The sequence below is a fragment of the Hypomesus nipponensis genome, chromosome 3, assembly GCF_054491055.1.
Source record: "Hypomesus nipponensis isolate SF chromosome 3, ASM5449105v1, whole genome shotgun sequence".
Classification (NCBI taxonomy): domain Eukaryota; kingdom Metazoa; phylum Chordata; class Actinopteri; order Osmeriformes; family Osmeridae; genus Hypomesus; species Hypomesus nipponensis.
The window spans coordinates 19,881,459-19,898,694 of NC_140363.1; the positions used below are offsets into that span (position 1 = coordinate 19,881,459).

The following is a 17,236-nucleotide window of genomic DNA, read 5'->3' on the forward strand; positions in this document are numbered from 1 at the left end:
TAACCATTTAAACACGGACGTTCATACATTGTGGTTCAGATTGATTGATAATTGTTTTTTTTATTACAGTTTTTTTCGAAAATATGTATTCAACCTTTAAAAACGTTTTTCCACACACACAGTAAAAGGAGAGGATGGATTTTTGCAAAACCTTTTAAAGAAAATAATTTTTCTACCTTTAGAAACTTTTTTCTTTTTTCCAAACCTTATTTTCCACACACACAGTGAATGGAGAGGAGGGGAGAAGGGAGAGGAGAACAGAGAAGCATAAAACAGAGTAATGGAGAGCAAAACACAATTGAGGACAGTAGAGTAGGACATAGTATTGTCCTCATCAATGATGCAAACTATATAACTAGGAGTAACCATTGTAACCAGAGTAAGTTTCATACATGTGGCACGTTCCTTTTATAACCGGAAACTGTAAAGCTTGCGGACGCGAATGTTTCTCGTGCAGACGAGAGTGTCCTTAAAAAACATCCAGCCCCCCTTCGTTCACAACACGACGCCAAAAAGTACACTTTGTATTTATTTATTCAACCTTCAAAACTTATTTTTCAAAACCGTTTAAAAATGTATTTTTTCACAATTTTGAAACTTTTTTTTCACACAGTGAAAAGAGAGGAGGAGAGCGTAGAACAATTACATGCAAATTGCTGGTCTAAAGTTGGTGTGACAAGTGAACACAAACTTCTTAAACGTAGGCTGCTTCGGTAACTTTTACTAAAAGTTTTAGGCTACACTGTTTTTTTGTGTGTCATTGTAATTATTGTTCACCAAGAAATAACATTGTATAATGATTCCATATATTTTTACAATCTCATTTAATTTGTTTACCATCAACTTTTCCTGCAACCATGTCTATTATTCGCGTCACCATGGAAGCAGTCCGTTTGTGACATGTATTCGCCATTTTGACGCCACTTGCAGTACAGCTATAGCAGCAAGAAGTCTCTTGCAAGCCAGTTAGCAACCTACAGGACGGATAAGGACTCGCTTGCAATCACTCAACATAACAGATGTGAATTTCTGAAGGTTTATGTCGTAAAAACATGCGACATATCACAGAGCACTGAACAAGGTAATCACTTCAGATCATGAATATCGCACTTCAGAAATGTTCTTATGCTGATTTGTCCTTTCCCTAACTTCTTGTAGCGTGTGTTGTTGGTTAGCTACTGTAAGTACCGTATCTTCTATTACGTTAGCAATAGACTAGCGGTCTGGCTAGATTACGAATGGTGATAGCTGGGATCCGTATAACATTGCATTGATGGCTCGCTAGTTTGTTGTGTTACAATCAGGTTTTATGACAATTCATTTATATTGCCACTGTCGTGATCGTGTCAATCGGAATAATTATAGAAGATGTTTGACCTACTGCTAGCGAGCTAACTTAAACATATACTGTGGGTAGCTTGATCTTCATTCCAATGACGCTGCTTTTTCGGTATGTAGGGGGACGCGAGCTACAAGTGTTTTACAGATTGCGCAGTTTGGTTGCAGTTATTTCCCTCTAGACCTATTGAGACAATGCATGTTCAAGATGACGAATGGTTATTTTCTGTTTCAACACTTTCAGGTGGTGAGCAGAGCGCCATTCACTTATGCCAAGAACCGAAGAATACATACAAAGCCTTGTTTAATGCGTTGAAAGGAGACTTCCAGGTTTCTTGCATGCTGATTTTCCAGCAGTGACAGTCAAATTGAGTGTGTAGAACGTGCTTGAAAGCATCCTCTGTCCACCAATAGAAGATGAGAAGCCGAAGCAACGAGCAAAACTCTCATAGAAATGGGATTTCATTTTTTATTTCTCCATTTTGACCACATCCCAAGAACAATCTATGATGATATTTGGATTATTACCCCAGGAGCTACACAAACAGCTCCTGGACTCTAAAAACTATCAGAATCGAACAAATGGGGTGGAAGAGCTGAAACATATTCTTTTGGACTTGGACCTGAAGCAAATCCCCTCAGACAATATTATAGAGTTTATCAATTTCCTCCGCAGACTACTGGACGACAGCAACTTTAAAGTCTTGTATGGGACTTTACAGGTCATAAACCTTCTTATCAAGAAATTGGATTACAATGTAGAAAAGTATTCCAAGCATATAGCTTGTGCAGCACTGAAAACCCTTGGAGATACTCGCACTGTCACCAGGAATGAGTATATGAATGTATTTCTCCAGTTGATGAGAAGTGTTGGACCACAAAAAGTGTTGGACCTTGTTCTGGGACACTTGAGGCATAAGAACTCCAGAGTCAGAGAAGATGTCATCAATATCATCACGGCTGCTATGCTCACCCACCCCAGGAAGGAGTTTAATATTCCCAGTCTTTGTTTTGAAGTTGCACCTTACCTGGCAGACAGTAAGATGAAGGTCCGTCATGCAGCCCTCGAGCTGTTTGCTGTTTTTGACTCTTGCCTTGACCCAGGGAAGAAGCAGCCCCTGATGAAGGCTGTGGACAGAGTTGAGCTCAGTGGAGATGTGGATGGCCTCATGGCTGCTGTACACGCCAGGAGGGCCAGACACCTGCTTCCCAAGCTGTCCTCTGAAGGGATGGTAGAATACGGCCTTGTGGTCCCCAGGTCTGGACGACGGTCCCAGCAGTGCGACTCGGGGGCAGACCTGGAGTGGGTGTTGAGTGGAGGGCGGGGAGGCAGTGCCCGCAGTGCCCGGCAGCAGCCAGACCCTGACAGGCTGTGTGGCTACGGGAGCTTGGGCTCCCTCACAGACGACCTGCCCCTGCAGAGGAGGATCGTCAGCGCTGGGAAGGGGAAGAACAAGCTGCCCTGGGAGAGGTCGAGTCTCCCCTACTCAGAGGACACCCAGCCCGCCCGGGGCCTCCAGACAAACGCGGAGCAGGTGGGTCATCCATGAATATTTAAAGTTGCCAAACAGGAAGTATTTCAATTTCCTAATAGGAAGCCTATTTTATAACAGAAAGCATGTGATTTAGATGCGAAGAAATTTCCTATGATTCACCTATTTTTGATTGAATATTTGTGTTGTAATGCAGAGGCGGCCCTAGAACATTTGGCGCCCCTTGACAAGTTTTTCACTCCAAAAGCCCCCGGCCCTGTTGTAATGCTTGATGAAGGAAGTGCCACTGCCTTGGGAAGCTAATGCAGATTCTGACCTTTAGTTGACTTTGATATGCAAGTATGAAGTAGCTATCAACGCTTTCTCAGTCACTGATTGACTAGGCTTGTGGTCTGAAAATGTATCCTATTGACTTTGAATTCACCTAGTATACCAAATCAAGGACTGTGTGTTTCCATTGATTTGTTGTTCCACAACCAGGAGTCGTCAGTGTCCTGATTGCAGAGGGTTTGAAACTAGCAGGCTTGTCACATTTGTAAGAATCATTTCGGCTTTGTTTGATGGAAAGCCTGTTAACCAAGCCCCCGTTAGTTGAACATTTCCTAACTCATGTTGGGGATTATTCTCTATCCTTAAGACCTTACAATAAAAAATCTGACTGCAAACACAGCTGTGCATGGAGGAGGCATATTTGATTAATTTCCTAGGAAATAAGCAATGCAATATGTTTAGGAGGAACACAATAAAAGGTGCTATTGACACCATTTTTCAACATTGTCATTTCAGATGTCCTACTGTTGCTTCCTGCCTATACTTCTGTTTCAGTCTATTTTAATCTGTGGCTTTAATGTGACAGATTACCTTCACATTATTCATGGCTTAAGGAAGGGTGTTGTGTGAATTGATTAGTAAAAGCATCCAAGGTCTTTTCTATTGCAGAGTGTGTATGTATCTTCTAGTGAATGGTTCTGTTTACACCAGTGCCATGTATCCCAGCAACCCCACGTCCACACACTTGTACTGTGAGGGCGTGAAACATAATTGGAGAAGAGATCACATCATAAGGCCAAATACAGCTGGAAACCATTGGAACTATTTAATGCTCTTGTGTTGTTGTGTTGATTACAACCCCTGGTGTATCACAATGGAAGCTTTCAGAGAAACTGAGGGTTGGAAAGATGTTTGTCAAGTATCAAGTCAAGTATTTTATTTGTCAGGTACACAGAACAACACAAGGTCAGACTGGGCACTGAAATTCTTAAGACAAGACACGCAAGCACCTGGCATAACATAACATATAAGTACACAGAACATAATTTGCATCTATGCTGAGCTTAAATAAGTGAACCTTCCTAAATATACAGATAGCAATAAATAATCGACTATACAAACCCTAATACTAAAACTTCCTAAATTACAGATAACAAGAAATAATACACAATACCAGAGGTCTTCAACCCTGGTCCTCAGGGACCCCCTGCCCTGCACGTTTTAGATGTTTCCCTGCTCCAACACACCTGATTCAAATGAATGGTCGTTCTGCAGAGCTGGATAACGACCCAGTCATTTGAATCCTGAGGACCAGGGTTGAAGACCTCTGCACTATACTAACCCTAAATCCACATAAAACCTATTTCAACCCTATAACCTATTCTATCCTAAGTGGAGTACAGTACAATAAAGTGGAGTACAGTACAATAGTTGTCACTTATTCAGTCACTTATTCAGTCACTTATTGATTGTACAGTGCATTGGTGCCATGGTTACATTTTTACAGGTAAACATGTAGGCTGCACCTGCCTGAGGTGTGTCTGCCTACGCTGGTAAAAGACTACCTGAGTATGACAGAATCATGCTGAAACTACCTGAGTGACAGAATCCTGCTGAAACTACCTGAGTATGACAGAATCATGCTGAAACTACCTGAGTGACAGAATCCTGCTGAAACTACCTGAGTATGATAGAATCATGCTGAAACTACCCGAGTATGACAGAATCATGCTGAAACTACCTGAGTATGATAGAATCATGCTGAAACTACCCGAGTATGACAGAATCATGCTGAAACTACCTGAGTATGATAGAATCATGCTGAAACTACCCGAGTATGATAGAATCATGCTGAAACTACCTGAGTATGACAGAATCATGCTGAAACTACCCGAGTCTTCAGGGGCATCTCTGTGACATCCCTTTGTTGAGACAAGTGGATGGAATTTCAGTAGACCCATATTAAACTCTCCCTCAGTTCTCCTTTTGGTCACGTTTTGTCATTCGAACTTGACCTTTTCTTTTTGTATTCTAAGATGCTAATCATCCTGCCATGACATCCTCTCCCCTCGCAGGTCATCCGTGAAGATGGGCTGTCCCTGACCAGAAAGCTGAGCCCAGAGACTTATGTTCCCAGCTTTGGTAGGTGACCCTCCTCTCTCTGCTCTTTTACATGGATGCATCAGGAGCACACAAGCCATCGAGTTAGCCAGGTGCTAAATAAGACCTGCTGAATTGGATTAGCATTCCTCAGTCAAGTCATGCTACTGCTTTGCACGCACAGCCTCCAGATGAGCAGGTTGCTAGGCTGCAGGGCAGATACTTGCTGCGTACCACCACAGCGTTCAGGCCTGCTGCCTCTCTCTGGCCTGCTGCCTCTCTCTGGCCTGCTGCCTCTCTCTCTGGCCTGCTGCCTCTCTCTGGCCTGCTGCCTCTCTCTCTGGCCTGCTGCCTCTCTCTCTGGCCTGCTGCCTCTCTCTCTGGCCTGCTGCCTCTCTCTCTGGCCTGCTGCCTCTCTCTCTGGCCTGCTGCCTCTCTCTCTGGCCTGCTGCCTCTCTCTCTGGCCTGCTGCCTCTCTCTCTAGCCTGCTGCCTCTCTCTCTGGCCTGCTGCCTCTCTCTCTGGCCTGCTGCCTCTCTCTCTGGCCTGCTGCCTCTCTCTCTGGCCTGCTGCCTCTCTCTCTGGCCTGCTGCCTCTCTCTCTGGCCTGCTGCCTCTCTCTCTGGCCTGCTGCCTCTCTCAGCCTTAACATGTGTGATGAGAGGCAGGCCAGTATATCCTGAAAAAAGATCCATTGGCAGGTGTTCTGCCCTGCATACTGAAACCTCAGACTGCCCTCCACTGCCTTCGCTCGCTTGTGTAATTTAGTCCCACGCTAATAGTCTCTTAAACTATTTTATTTTATTAACAGGTGCAGGTGTATCAGTAGTTTAATGCTACTAGTAGTCATGGTATCACGGTGGGCTGCTTTGTTGAATCATGTAAAGTAGCAACCATGCACAAACTGAGTATGAGAACCCCCCCCCCATGCAAGATAAGGCAAGACTGGACTTGACTTATTTTTTATATTTTTTCACCACGGCAGCCTGTACAATTTGCCAGATAAGTTTACTACCCAGTACGAACAAAAAACGGCTGAACAAGTTGTACACAAATTCTAATTTTCCCTCGTGACTGAACTCTGATTTGTAAATGGAAACTTGGCAAAGGTATCCAGACCAGAACAATTGTCAGCAAACTTGGAGTAGCTTACAGTAAACGTCTTAAATCAGGTTAACCAGCCTGACCTGTGTGTTCAGTCAGCCAAATGGGCCGTATGTCTGTTACCAAGTCCACTGCAGGTGGTAAGCAGAGGTGTACAGGAGGTTATGTGTGTTCAGGAAGTGTTCAGGAGGTGTGTTGTGTTCAGGAGGTGTTCAGGAGGTGTACAGGAGGTGTACAGGAGGTTATGTGTGTTCAGGAAGTGTTCAGGAGGTGTGTTGTGTTCAGGAGGTGTGTTGTGTTCAGGAGGTGTTCAGGAGGTGTTCAGGAGGTGTTCAGGAGGTGTTCAGGAGGTGTTCAGGAGGTGTGGTGTGTTCAGGAGGTGTTCAGGAGGTGTGGTGTGTTCAGGAGGTGTTCAGGAGGTGTGTTGTGTTCAGGAGGTGTTCAGGAGGTGTTCAGGAGGTGTTCAGGAGGTGTTCAGGAGGTGTTCAGGAGGTGTGTTGTGTTCAGGAGGTGTGGTGTGTTCAAGAGGTGTGGTGTGTTCAAGAGGTGTGTTGTGTTCAGGAGGTGTTCAGGAGGTGTGCAGGAGGTGTTCAGGAGGTGTGTTCTGGTATGTTCAGGTTCTGCAGAGCCCCCGTCCTCCAGGAGACGAGAGCCGGTGACCAGACTGAGGAGGAGTGGAAGTTTGGATTCTGATCCGGATATTTTTAAATCTACAAACTTCTCTGCCACAGATGGAGGTGAGTAGTCGAATTAGAGCATGTAACTAACATCGGAATGACCTGTGTTGGAGGCTTAGTATAAGGGTGTGACAGGGTTTAAACCCTCTTCAAACACACCTGCTTCTGTGTACTGGGGTTAAACCCACTTCAAACACACCTGCTTCTGTGCATCTTGATGGAGCTTGTGAAGGTGACTGCTTTTGTGTTGCAGTGGCCACCAGAGGCCGTCTCCTGGGATTCCCTAGTGTGGAGCGAACCTTCTCGCTGCCCTCCAACCCCCCCGCCCAGGGCTCCTTCCTGCTGCCCTGCTACCCGCTGGCGTACCTCACCGCAGGGGGCCCCTCCCCCACCCCGCCCCGCAGGGTTGAGTCCTCTGTGTCCATGTCCAACACCTGGCCCAACAAGAGGGACAGCAGCCCGCTCTGCAGAGAGCCCAGCCCTTGGACACACTCCTCAGGTTAGCATGGGCCCTCTGCCCGCTAGCCTAGCGCTCTGAGGAGGTGTGTTTGTGTGCTGAACCTGTGCATGTGTTCCAGGTGAGGCCAGCTCCAGCAGCTCTCCCCGCCCGCTGCGTGCGTCTCTGGTGAGCTCCTCTTCCAGCACTTCCTGCTTCCGCCGGGCACTCAGCAGCACCCGGCTTGCTCTGCCTGTGACTCCAGCCAGCCCTGCCCAGAGAGACCTGCTCCAGCCCCAGAGAGACCTGCTCCAGCCCCAGAGAGACCCGCTCCAGCCCCAGAGAGACATGCTCCAGCCCCAGAGAGACCCGCTCCAGCCCCAGAGAGACCCGCTCCAGCCCCAGAGAGACCCGCTCCAGCCCCAGAGAGACCCACTCCAGCCCCAGAACGGCCAGGAGAGGAGCCTGCTGCAGGAGAGGAGCATGCTGCAGGAGAGGAGCCTGCTGCAGGAAAGGAGCCTGCTGCAGGAGCTGTCCCAGCTGGGCCTGCAGGAGCCAGAGGATGAGTCCCTGGACAGACAGGAGGTCAGGACTGTTCTGAATCCACATTTAAAACATCCTTAGATCCTGCTGCCATTAGTGATGTTGTTGATACAGTGCACCCACATGCAGGGCCTCCCCTTTCTCTCTCTCTTTCCCCTCTCCCTCCCTCACTCTCTTTCTCCCCCTCTGTCTCTCCCTCTGTGTCTCTCTACCCTGACTCTTCTGCCTCATGTGGATGTGTTTCAGATGCTGAACTCGTTGCGCTCCCTGCGCTGCAGCGCAGCTAAGAAGCGGGCCAAGGTGAGCGTGAGCGGCTCTGACCCAGACAGCCCTGACTCGGCCGTGAGGCTGGACCTGGGAGTGGAGTCCCCGTCCCGGGCCTACCCCACAGGGGCCAGCCCCGCCAGTGAGAGTGGCCTCTCCAGCCTATACTCCCCGCCCCTCTCCAGCCTATACTCCCCGCCCCTCTCCAGCCTATACTCCCCGCCCCTCTCCAGCCTCGGAGGCAGCAGGACCAGGTGGGTCACCCACACGCCTGCTTCAACCACATCTGATCTTTATCTAGATATGAGGGTTAAAGTTATAATAATCTTGTGACAGTGGGGAGTGTTTTTATCTTGGGGTGGGTTGTACTTTTCCACAAATTCATGCTAAGATGGTGTCATGACTAATAGAGCTGGAGTCAGACCTGTTGGTGTACTTGGAGTCTCCCTGAGAGAGAACCAGGAGGCTCATTCTCCCTCCTATCTCCCCAGCCCTGGGAACTCTGCCTCCTCCAAGCCGTGCATGGCCAGAGTGCCCTCTGCAAAACTGAGGTCTTCTGTGTCAATGGACTTCAGCTGCCTTCAAGGTACACTTGTACACACTTCCAGTGTAAAGTACTGTGTCAGATGGCTGGGCGGTTAGGGAGTCGGGCTATTAATCAGAATGTTGTTGGTTCAATTCCCGGCCGTGCCAAATGACGTTGTGTCCTTGGGCAAGGCACTTCACCCTACTTGCCTTGGGGAGAATGTCCCTATACTTACTGTATGTCGCTCTGGATAAGAGCGTCTGCTAAATTACTAAATGTAAATATGTGAATCTGACCACTGTGGTTGGACAAGGTTTGACCCTGGTACGTGCTCAGGGCCACTCAGTCCTGCTGTTGTTGCAGCCTTGCCACCCCAAGATAGAGTCTCAGCTGCGGTTAGTGTGATTGGCCAGAGAGTTCCATACTCAGGAGAAGAGCCCTCCCCCCCTACTCACAGACCCACCAGCAGAGAGCCAATCAGAGCTTTGCGGCCAGCCAAAGGTGAGTCTGCACCCTGAGAACTGCAGCTTTCATTGAGTTCTCCCTGTCTCTCTTTCTGTCTCTGTGTGTCTCTGTCTCTCTCTCTCTCTCTTTGTGTGTGTGTCTCTCTCTCAGAGGACTTCCTCGTTCACATGCAGTTGTTTTTCCTCAGGTTCCCAGAACTTCAGCTCCAGAACGTCCCCTGCTTCTGACATGTGTGAGGGCGTGGTGGGTCGAGGTTAGTTCCTGCTGCTCAGTTAGGAGCGCTCCTCAGTGGGGTGTCTCTGTGCTGGGATCCATGCTGCCCTGTGCTCTGGTCACTGTGCTCTGGTCACAGTGTTCCTGGTCACTGTACTCTGGTCACTGTTCTGGTCACTGTGTTCTGGTCACTGTGTTCTGGTCACTGTGTTCTGGTCACTGTGTTCCTGGTCACTGTGCTCTGGTCACTGTCACTGTGTTCTGGTCACTGTGTTCCTGGTCACTGTGCTCTGGTCACAGTGTTCCTGGTCACTGTGTTCTGGTCACTGTGTTCCTGGTCACTGTGCTCTGGTCACTGTGTTCCTGGTCACTGTGCTCTGGTCACAGTGTTCCTGGTCACTGTGCTCTGGTCACAGTGTTCCTGGTCACTGTGTTCTGGTCACTGTGTTCCTGGTCACTGTGCTCTGGTCACAGTGTTCCTGGTCACTGTGTTCTGGTCACTGTGTTCCTGGTCACTGTGCTCTGGTCACAGTGTTCCTGGTCACTGTGCTCTGGTCACTGTGTTCCTGGTCACTGTGCTCTGGTCACTGTGTTCCTGGTCACTGTGCTCTGGTCACAGTGTTCCTGGTCACTGTGTTCTGGTCACTGTGTTCTGGTCACTGTGTTCTGGTCACAGTGTTCTGGTCACTTTGCTCTGGTCACTGTGTTCTGGTCACTGTGCTCTGGTCACTGTGTTCCTGGTCACTGTGTTCCTGGTCACTGTGTTCCTGGTCACTGTGCTCTGGTCACTGTCACTGTGTTCTGGTCACTGTGCTCTGGTCAAACCTACCATGACCTGGCCCAGTAAAGACATGGTCATGTCAGAGTTTTTACCAGTGCTCAGATAACACTGTGGCCTTGTGTCAACACACTGCACCCATCCATGACATATCAACATGCCTGCTGGCTCGAGGAGTGAGAGCGTTGGGCTAGACGTGTCTGTGTCTCGTTCCCAGGTGTGTTTGGGCCTTCAGGCAGCAGCCAGCCAGCTGTGGCTGTGACAGCAGGGCAGGGAGACCGGCTCCCCGGCCAGCTCCCTATTGGGCTGGCCCCCGATGGGGTGCACGGCCTGGTGGTGTCTGGGAATCACCTAGACACAGAGGACACCAAGGTCAGCCAGAGGAATATCCTCTCTGAAACATCCCATCAGGCCTTGTCAGCCCAGGCATGTCACACAGTCCTCATCTGTTTGTGTTTGTACAGGGCTCAGTCTGAGTAGACTGTTCTGGTCTGTGTGTGTTTTACTGTTCAGGAGAAGACGGGGGCCTCCAGGGATGCCCTGCCGCAGGGCCAGCCTCGCCAGCAGCCTCTCCCAGGGGCCACGGAGGCCCTGGACTCAACCCTCAGCACAGGTGCCATCTCAGCCTGGTGCCTCCTGGTGTTCTCTGGCCAGCAATGTGCTCGTCTCCCCAGCAGTAACCTTCCTGTCTCCGTAGATCTGCAGCTGAATGATGACACGCTGGCCCCCATCCAAACCGATTCGTCCCCTGACTCCCTGCCCTCCAGCCCCCGGGGATCCCAGAGCCCCCCCCTCAAGCCCAGCCCCCCCGAGGCACCACCCAACCCCCGAGCCCTGCCTCGCCTGAGAAGAGCCCCCAGCCTCAGCACAACACGCCCCTCTCTGTCACACAGCTCTGGTCAGTAGAGCTACCATGTTCCTCCTCCAGCCCTTCTTCCACACGCTCTCCCTCCTCCAGCCACTTCTCACCCTCCCTGGTTCTCTTAAGTCTAACCGTGCACTCGGCTTCAATCATTAGTCCATTACAGCCAGCGGAGCCTGGTTACATGAGGTATTCTCCAGGGCTAATATGCGTCTCTCCTGTTATGACACCGTGGGTTTAATTTGCCTCCACCCACACATAAACAGCTTCCTGTATTTTCTAGCTTTTTATTTTATTTTCACTTAACTAATAGAGGTGTATGTGTGTGTGTGTGTGTGTGTGACGTCTCCAGACGAGCTCTCTGCAGGCAGCGTGGGGCAGAAGAGAGATGCAGTTCAGCAGCCACGTCCGTTCTCCAAGCCTGAGCAGGCTCTGGCCCAGAGCTTCAGACTGCTGAACCTGGAGGACTGGTGAGACACAGCCTGCACCAGTCAGCACAGACACCCTGCACCAGTCAGCACAGAGACACACTGCACCAGTCAGCACAGACACCCTGCACCAGTCAGCACAGAGACACCCTGCACCAGTCAGCACAGAGACACACTGCACCAGTCAGCACAGACACCCTGCACCAGTCAGCACAGAGACACCCTGCACCAGTCAGCACAGAGACACACTGCACCAGTCAGCACAGAGACGCACTGCACCAGTCAGCACAGAGACACCCTGCACCAGTCAGCACAGAGACACACTGCACCAGTCAGCACAGACACACACTGCACCAGTCAGCACAGAGACACCCTGCACCAGTCAGCACAGAGACACCCTGCACCAGTCAGCACAGAGACACCCTGCACCAGTCAGCACAGAGACACCCTGCACCAGTCAGCACAGAGACACCCTGCACCAGTCAGCAGAGAGATCAGGATGGCTGGATCCTTCATATCCATGTCTTGATGTCTTGTAACAGGGAGAAGAAGATTGAGGGTGTGGCCATCGTGAGGAGCCTGGCGCTGTTCCATCCTGACGTGCTGCTGGGGCGTCTCCACGACGTCTGTGTGGCCCTCATCCAGGAAGTACGACCCCACTTCCTGTCTGTCCTCCAGTGCTCCTAACACTCCTGTGGTTATGCCCTGCGCCCTAGCTTCCCCCCAGGGGTTAGGGTTAGGGCTGAACGAGCCTCCTAACCCAGGCCTGATGTTGTGAATACTGCTCCCCTCCTCCCCCCCAGGTGAAGAACCTGCGTTCAGGAGTGTCCAGGGTGGCGGTGGGCGCGGTGGGGGAGCTGTTCTGTCAACTGCAGCGGGGGGTGGACCAGGAACTGGAGGGGCTGGCCCGGGCGCTGCTGCTGAAGGCCGGGGAGAGCAACGCCTTTATCAGGCAGGACGTGGACGCTGCCCTGGACAGCATGGTGCAGCACTGCACCCCCGCACGCTGTACCTGCGCCCTGATCGCTGGGGGGCTGGGGTCAGAACCACACACTCACACAGACAGAGCTACCACGCCATGCATGTACCTCACACACACACACAGACAGAGCTACCACGCCATGTATGTACCTCACACACACACAGACAGACACAGGCCACTGTGTAGGAACACACTCCAACAACACACTTGTATTGTTGGGCTTAATGCATCATCTCCAGTACCCCAGGCCAGCTCAATCCAGCACTGCTGAGTGATGAGAGAGAACACCTGTAGTGAGGTGTGTGTGTGTGTATGTGAGGTGTGTGTGTGTGAGGTGTGTGTGTGTGTGAGGTGTGTGTGTGTGAGGTGTGTGTGTGTGTGTGTGTGAGGTGTGTGTGTGTGAGGTGTGTGTGTGTGTGAGGTGTGTGTGTGTGAGGTGTGTGTGTGTGAGGTGTGTGTGTGTGTGTGTGTGTGTGAGGTGTGTGTGTGTGTGTGTGTGTGTGTGTGTGTGAGGTGTGTGTGTGTGTGTGTGAGGTGTGTGTGTGTGAGGTGTGTGTGTGTGTGAGGTGTGTGTGTGTGAGGTGTGTGTGTGTGTGTGTGTGTGTGAGGTGTGTGTGTGTGAGGTGTGTGTGTGTGTGAGGTGTGTGTGTGTGAGGTGTGTGTGTGTGAGGTGTGTGTGTGTGTGTGTGTGTGTGAGGTGTGTGTGTGTGTGTGTGTGTGTGTGTGTGTGAGGTGTGTGTGTGTGTGTGTGAGGTGTGTGTGTGTGAGGTGTGTGTGTGTGAGGTGTGTGTGTGTGAGGTGTGTGTGTGTGAGGTGTGTGTGTGTGTGAGGTGTGTGTGTGTGTGAGGTGTGTGTGTGTGTGTGTGTGAGGTGTGTGTGTGTGTGTGTGTGTGTGTGTGTGTGTGAGGTGTGTGTGTGTGAGGTGTGTGTGTGTGAGGTGTGTGTGTGTGTGTGTGTGTGAGGTGTGTGTGAGATGTGTGTGTGTGAGGTGTGTGTGAGATGTGTGTGTGTGAGGTGTGTGTGTGTGTGTGTGTGTGTGTGTGTGTGAGGTGTGTGTGTGTGTGTGTGTGAGGTGTGTGTGTGTGAGGTGTGTGTGTGTGAGGTGTGTGTGTGTGAGGTGTGTGTGTGTGTGTGAGAGGTGTGTGTGAGATGTGTGTGTGTGAGGTGTGTGTGTGTGTGAGGTGTGTGTGTGTGAGGTGTGTGTGTGTGAGGTGTGTGTGTGTGAGGTGTGTCTCAGGGGGCTGGACTGTGTGGGCTGTTCTTCCCTAACAGATGTTCTGACCTGCAGGCACCTGAGTGGCGTGGTGAGGAACCGCACCGCCCGTCACCTGACCAGTCTGGTGGAGAAGATGGGGGCCACACGCATCCTGTCTGGAGGGAAGCCGAGCGAGTCCCTCACCGAGCGGGTCCTCCCAGCCATCACCAGGCTGGCCCAGGACTCCTCTCAGGAGGCTAGGTGAGGGGGCGGGGGAGGAGGAGGTGGAGAGGAAGCTACTCTAAACCAGTGCTGACATGCTCGTCTCGGGCATGTTGCCTGTGTGGCATGTTGTGTTCAGGTTCATGTTGCCTGTGTGGCATGTTGTGTTCAGGTTCATGTTGCCTGTGTGGCATGTTGTGTTCAGGTTCATGTTGCCTGTGTGGCATGTTGTGTTCAGGTTCATGTTGCCTGTGTGGCATGTTGTGTTCAGGTTCATGTTGCCTGTGTGGCATGTTGTGTTCAGGTTCATGTTGCCTGTGTGGCATGTTGTGTTCAGGTTCATGTTGCCTGTGTGGCATGTTGTGTTCAGGTTCATGTTGCCTGTGTGGCATGTTGTGTTCAGTCTCTGGCATACTGTGTTCAGGTTCTACGGCCGGCGGATGCTGCTGTTCCTGTCGTCGCACCGAGACTTTGACAAGATGCTGGAGAAACACATCCCTGCCAAGGACATGGCTGCAGTGAGAGACACAGTGTTCACTCTCAAGACCAAGGTAAGGCGTGTCAGGCTGCGCACCTGTTCATACTGATACCTGGATGTTACTGCTGGCTTTTGGACATGGTCGTATCACTATAAGGAGGAATAGAGAGGTGGTTTCCAGTATCACTATAAGGGGAACAGAGAGGTGGTTTCCAGGCATGGAGGTGTTATCTGAGTGTTGTGGTCTGGGCAGGGTCTGGGAGAGATGCCCCAGGACACGCCCTCAGCCAGGGGCCGGCGCTCGCTACCGGGCAGTGGGACGGTCAGAGCCTCGTCTCTCACCAGGGAACCCTTGCTCACACGGTAGGAGAACCCCAACCCTGCCCTCCACCCTTTCCCCCTGCTCTCTGTTGTATTGATGTGTGTTGTCTCATCTCTGGGGCCCATGCAGGGCCCTTCACCCTGTAGGGCCCCTAACCCTCACCCTTACCCTGCAGGGACTCCCAGTCCAGCGTGAGAGGCCAGGTCCAGAGTGTAGCAGATAAGACGGAGTACGTGAAGAACATCTCTGCTCTGATGGCTTCCAAGGACTTCAGAGAACGCATCAAGGGCATCAACCAGCTGGTGTCCGACTGCGAGCATAACCCCACCCTGGTCATCAGCAGCATGTTCCCAGTATGCTCCTCCACCGGGCCTGCCTGCCTGCCTGCATGTTGTTTAGGGACTATCACCAGGACTCGGGTATAAACTGAAGCTCGCTGTGGCCAAGCATAATCCCTCTCTCTTTTCTTATACCCTTCCCTTCTTCCACCCCTCCTTCTCTCCACCCTTCCCTCCATCCCTCCACCCCTCCATCCCACCCTACCCACCAGGTGTTTGATGCCTTCAAGGCTCGCCTACAGGAGTCCAACAGTAAGGTGTGTCTGCATGCTCTGGAGGCTCTGCCTAGGATCTCGTCCCTGATGAAGGAGCACCTGGGCCCGCTGGTGTACCTGCTGGTCCCAGCCGTGGTGGACAACCACCTGAACTCCAGGAACAGCTCCATCTACAGCGCTGCCATGGAGGCCCTCCACGCCCTCACCCTCAACCTGGGTAAGTTCATCTCCTCCACCAAGGTCAGGGTTCATCTGTGCCCGAATGGAGAACTAGCTTTGACCTTTAACCTCGTTTGACCTATGTTTACCAGACACTAGTCTTCTGCTGCAGCCGCTCTGCAGCAAGGCCCAGTTCCTCAGCGGAAAAGCCAAGGTGGATCTTGTAGAGAAGGTTGCTGGTATGTTTACAACCACTCTGTTTCACACCATTCAGTCCGTTATCGCCACAATGGCATCCTGTCTACCAATATTTTACCTCTGCATCTTTGTTACCATTTCACCCTGCCCAGACCTGGTGGCAGAGCTGTATCCCCGCAGGCCCCAGATGGTGGAGCAGAGAGTGCTGCCTCTGCTCTGGCACCTCTTGGGTTCACCTGGAGGTAGCGGGAGCGTCCAGGGCCGGGGGGGCCTGCGGGGGGCCAGTGCCAGCCTGTGTCTCGCTCTCCACACCCACATGGGACCCAGCCTGGTGGACCTGGCTGCCGCTCAGCCTGCCAACATCCACACCAGCCTCAACGAGCTGCTCCGGAGCCTTCCATGACCCGCGCACTTCCTACTTCAGATCAAACACACAAACCAAACCTGGACAACAACATTGACCTTACTTGAAGACAGAGATGTACGACATTTCTACTAGTGCCTGCACTTTTATCGTTACAGAAAATGTTACGTCCTTAAAGATGAGAGCCCTTAAATCCTCTCTCATCTCTCTCATATATATGTTTCCTAATGAAGCCTCTCTCACAGAAACAGCTGTTAGCATCAGGTCTCACCCTAATGAAGTACCTCTCACACAAACAGCTGTTAGCATCAGGTCTCACCATCACACTCCACCTGCTCTCTTTGCACTTTGAACGCGTTGCTCACCATCATGTCAGCATGATGATGCTGGATGTATCGTCCTATGACTGGCACGGTTCCTTTTTGTTGAGTAATCTCACACGTACTGTAGACCAATCAGAGAAAACCTTGCAGAATGTAATGTTTAAATGCACAAAAAGACATAAACACCTGACCTACGCTGTTTTATGTCATCTGCTACTTCTAAATGTCTTATCTACGCTTGTTTTTGAGATTTGTAAGAGTGAAGATTAGTGACGATTCTACAAAACACAGCTACAAAGTGTAATTTCCCAGTATTACCCTAATGTTATCGGTGTGCTGTACTGTGAATTGTTACAGTATATAATTTATACATTGTGTATTTTTGGACATTTCTGCTGTATCATGTGTTGGTGTGGTGAGTTGCTATTGTCCTAGTTGTTGTTTTTTCTTTTGCATGACCAAAAGGTACTGACAGGATCAAAAAACTATATTTATATTTTTTAAGAAATCTATATGTACTAAGATGCCTAAACCAGCTTTGGGGTTTAAACCAGTCGTGGGTGGGTTAGACATGGGACATGTTCAGCTTTACACTAACCATCGATACAGGACCAGAAGCCCACATCTCTCCCTTTTGTTTCAGTGTAGTGCCAGTCTTCAAAGTAGCCTTTCACTATTCTATTGTTAAATTATATTAACTTGTTTGTTAACAAGACATTGCTATATAAATAAATGGTTTTATTTCTGTAAACATGTTTCCAGTTGGCTTATTTATATTAAAGATCCAAGCAAATTCCATGATTTAGACCGTCGAACAGTGTCTCTTCCGTTTTCAGCTCAGGTTTTGCATAGGCGGAGCCAAGACCCGACTTATCTACGTCACAGCGACCAATCTACGTCAGATCACAGACGGTTGCATTCTGTTACTCTAGCTGGTACGATGCA

The 17,236-nt window shown here is 50.4% G+C and overlaps 1 protein-coding gene across 6 annotated transcripts; it reads left to right on the forward strand.

Moving 5' to 3' along the window:
- Positions 1 to 54: 54 nt before the first annotated feature.
- togaram1 (TOG array regulator of axonemal microtubules 1) lies at positions 55 to 17,042 on the forward strand. Of its 6 annotated transcripts, XM_084682425.1 has the most exons (24): positions 438 to 700; positions 931 to 1,081; positions 1,583 to 2,873; positions 5,177 to 5,243; positions 6,921 to 7,040; positions 7,234 to 7,479; positions 7,559 to 8,001; positions 8,206 to 8,477; positions 8,715 to 8,809; positions 9,086 to 9,250; positions 9,402 to 9,467; positions 10,423 to 10,577; positions 10,719 to 10,818; positions 10,903 to 11,103; positions 11,420 to 11,537; positions 12,038 to 12,143; positions 12,299 to 12,534; positions 13,766 to 13,933; positions 14,319 to 14,445; positions 14,626 to 14,735; positions 14,870 to 15,047; positions 15,245 to 15,464; positions 15,559 to 15,645; positions 15,757 to 17,042. In XM_084682425.1, the coding sequence occupies exons 3-24, from the start codon at positions 1,845 to 1,847 to the stop codon at positions 16,005 to 16,007; spliced, it is 4,560 nt and encodes a 1,519-aa protein (XP_084538551.1). In that variant the 5' UTR covers positions 438 to 700; positions 931 to 1,081; positions 1,583 to 1,844; the 3' UTR covers positions 16,008 to 17,042. The 6 variants fall into 6 exon arrangements, 4 of the variants coding, with proteins under 4 accessions (XP_084538568.1, XP_084538558.1, XP_084538551.1 ...); XM_084682432.1 differs by having other exon boundaries at positions 437 to 1,081; positions 9,113 to 9,250; XM_084682417.1 differs by having other exon boundaries at positions 438 to 1,081.
- The last annotated feature ends 194 nt before the right edge of the window (positions 17,043 to 17,236 follow it).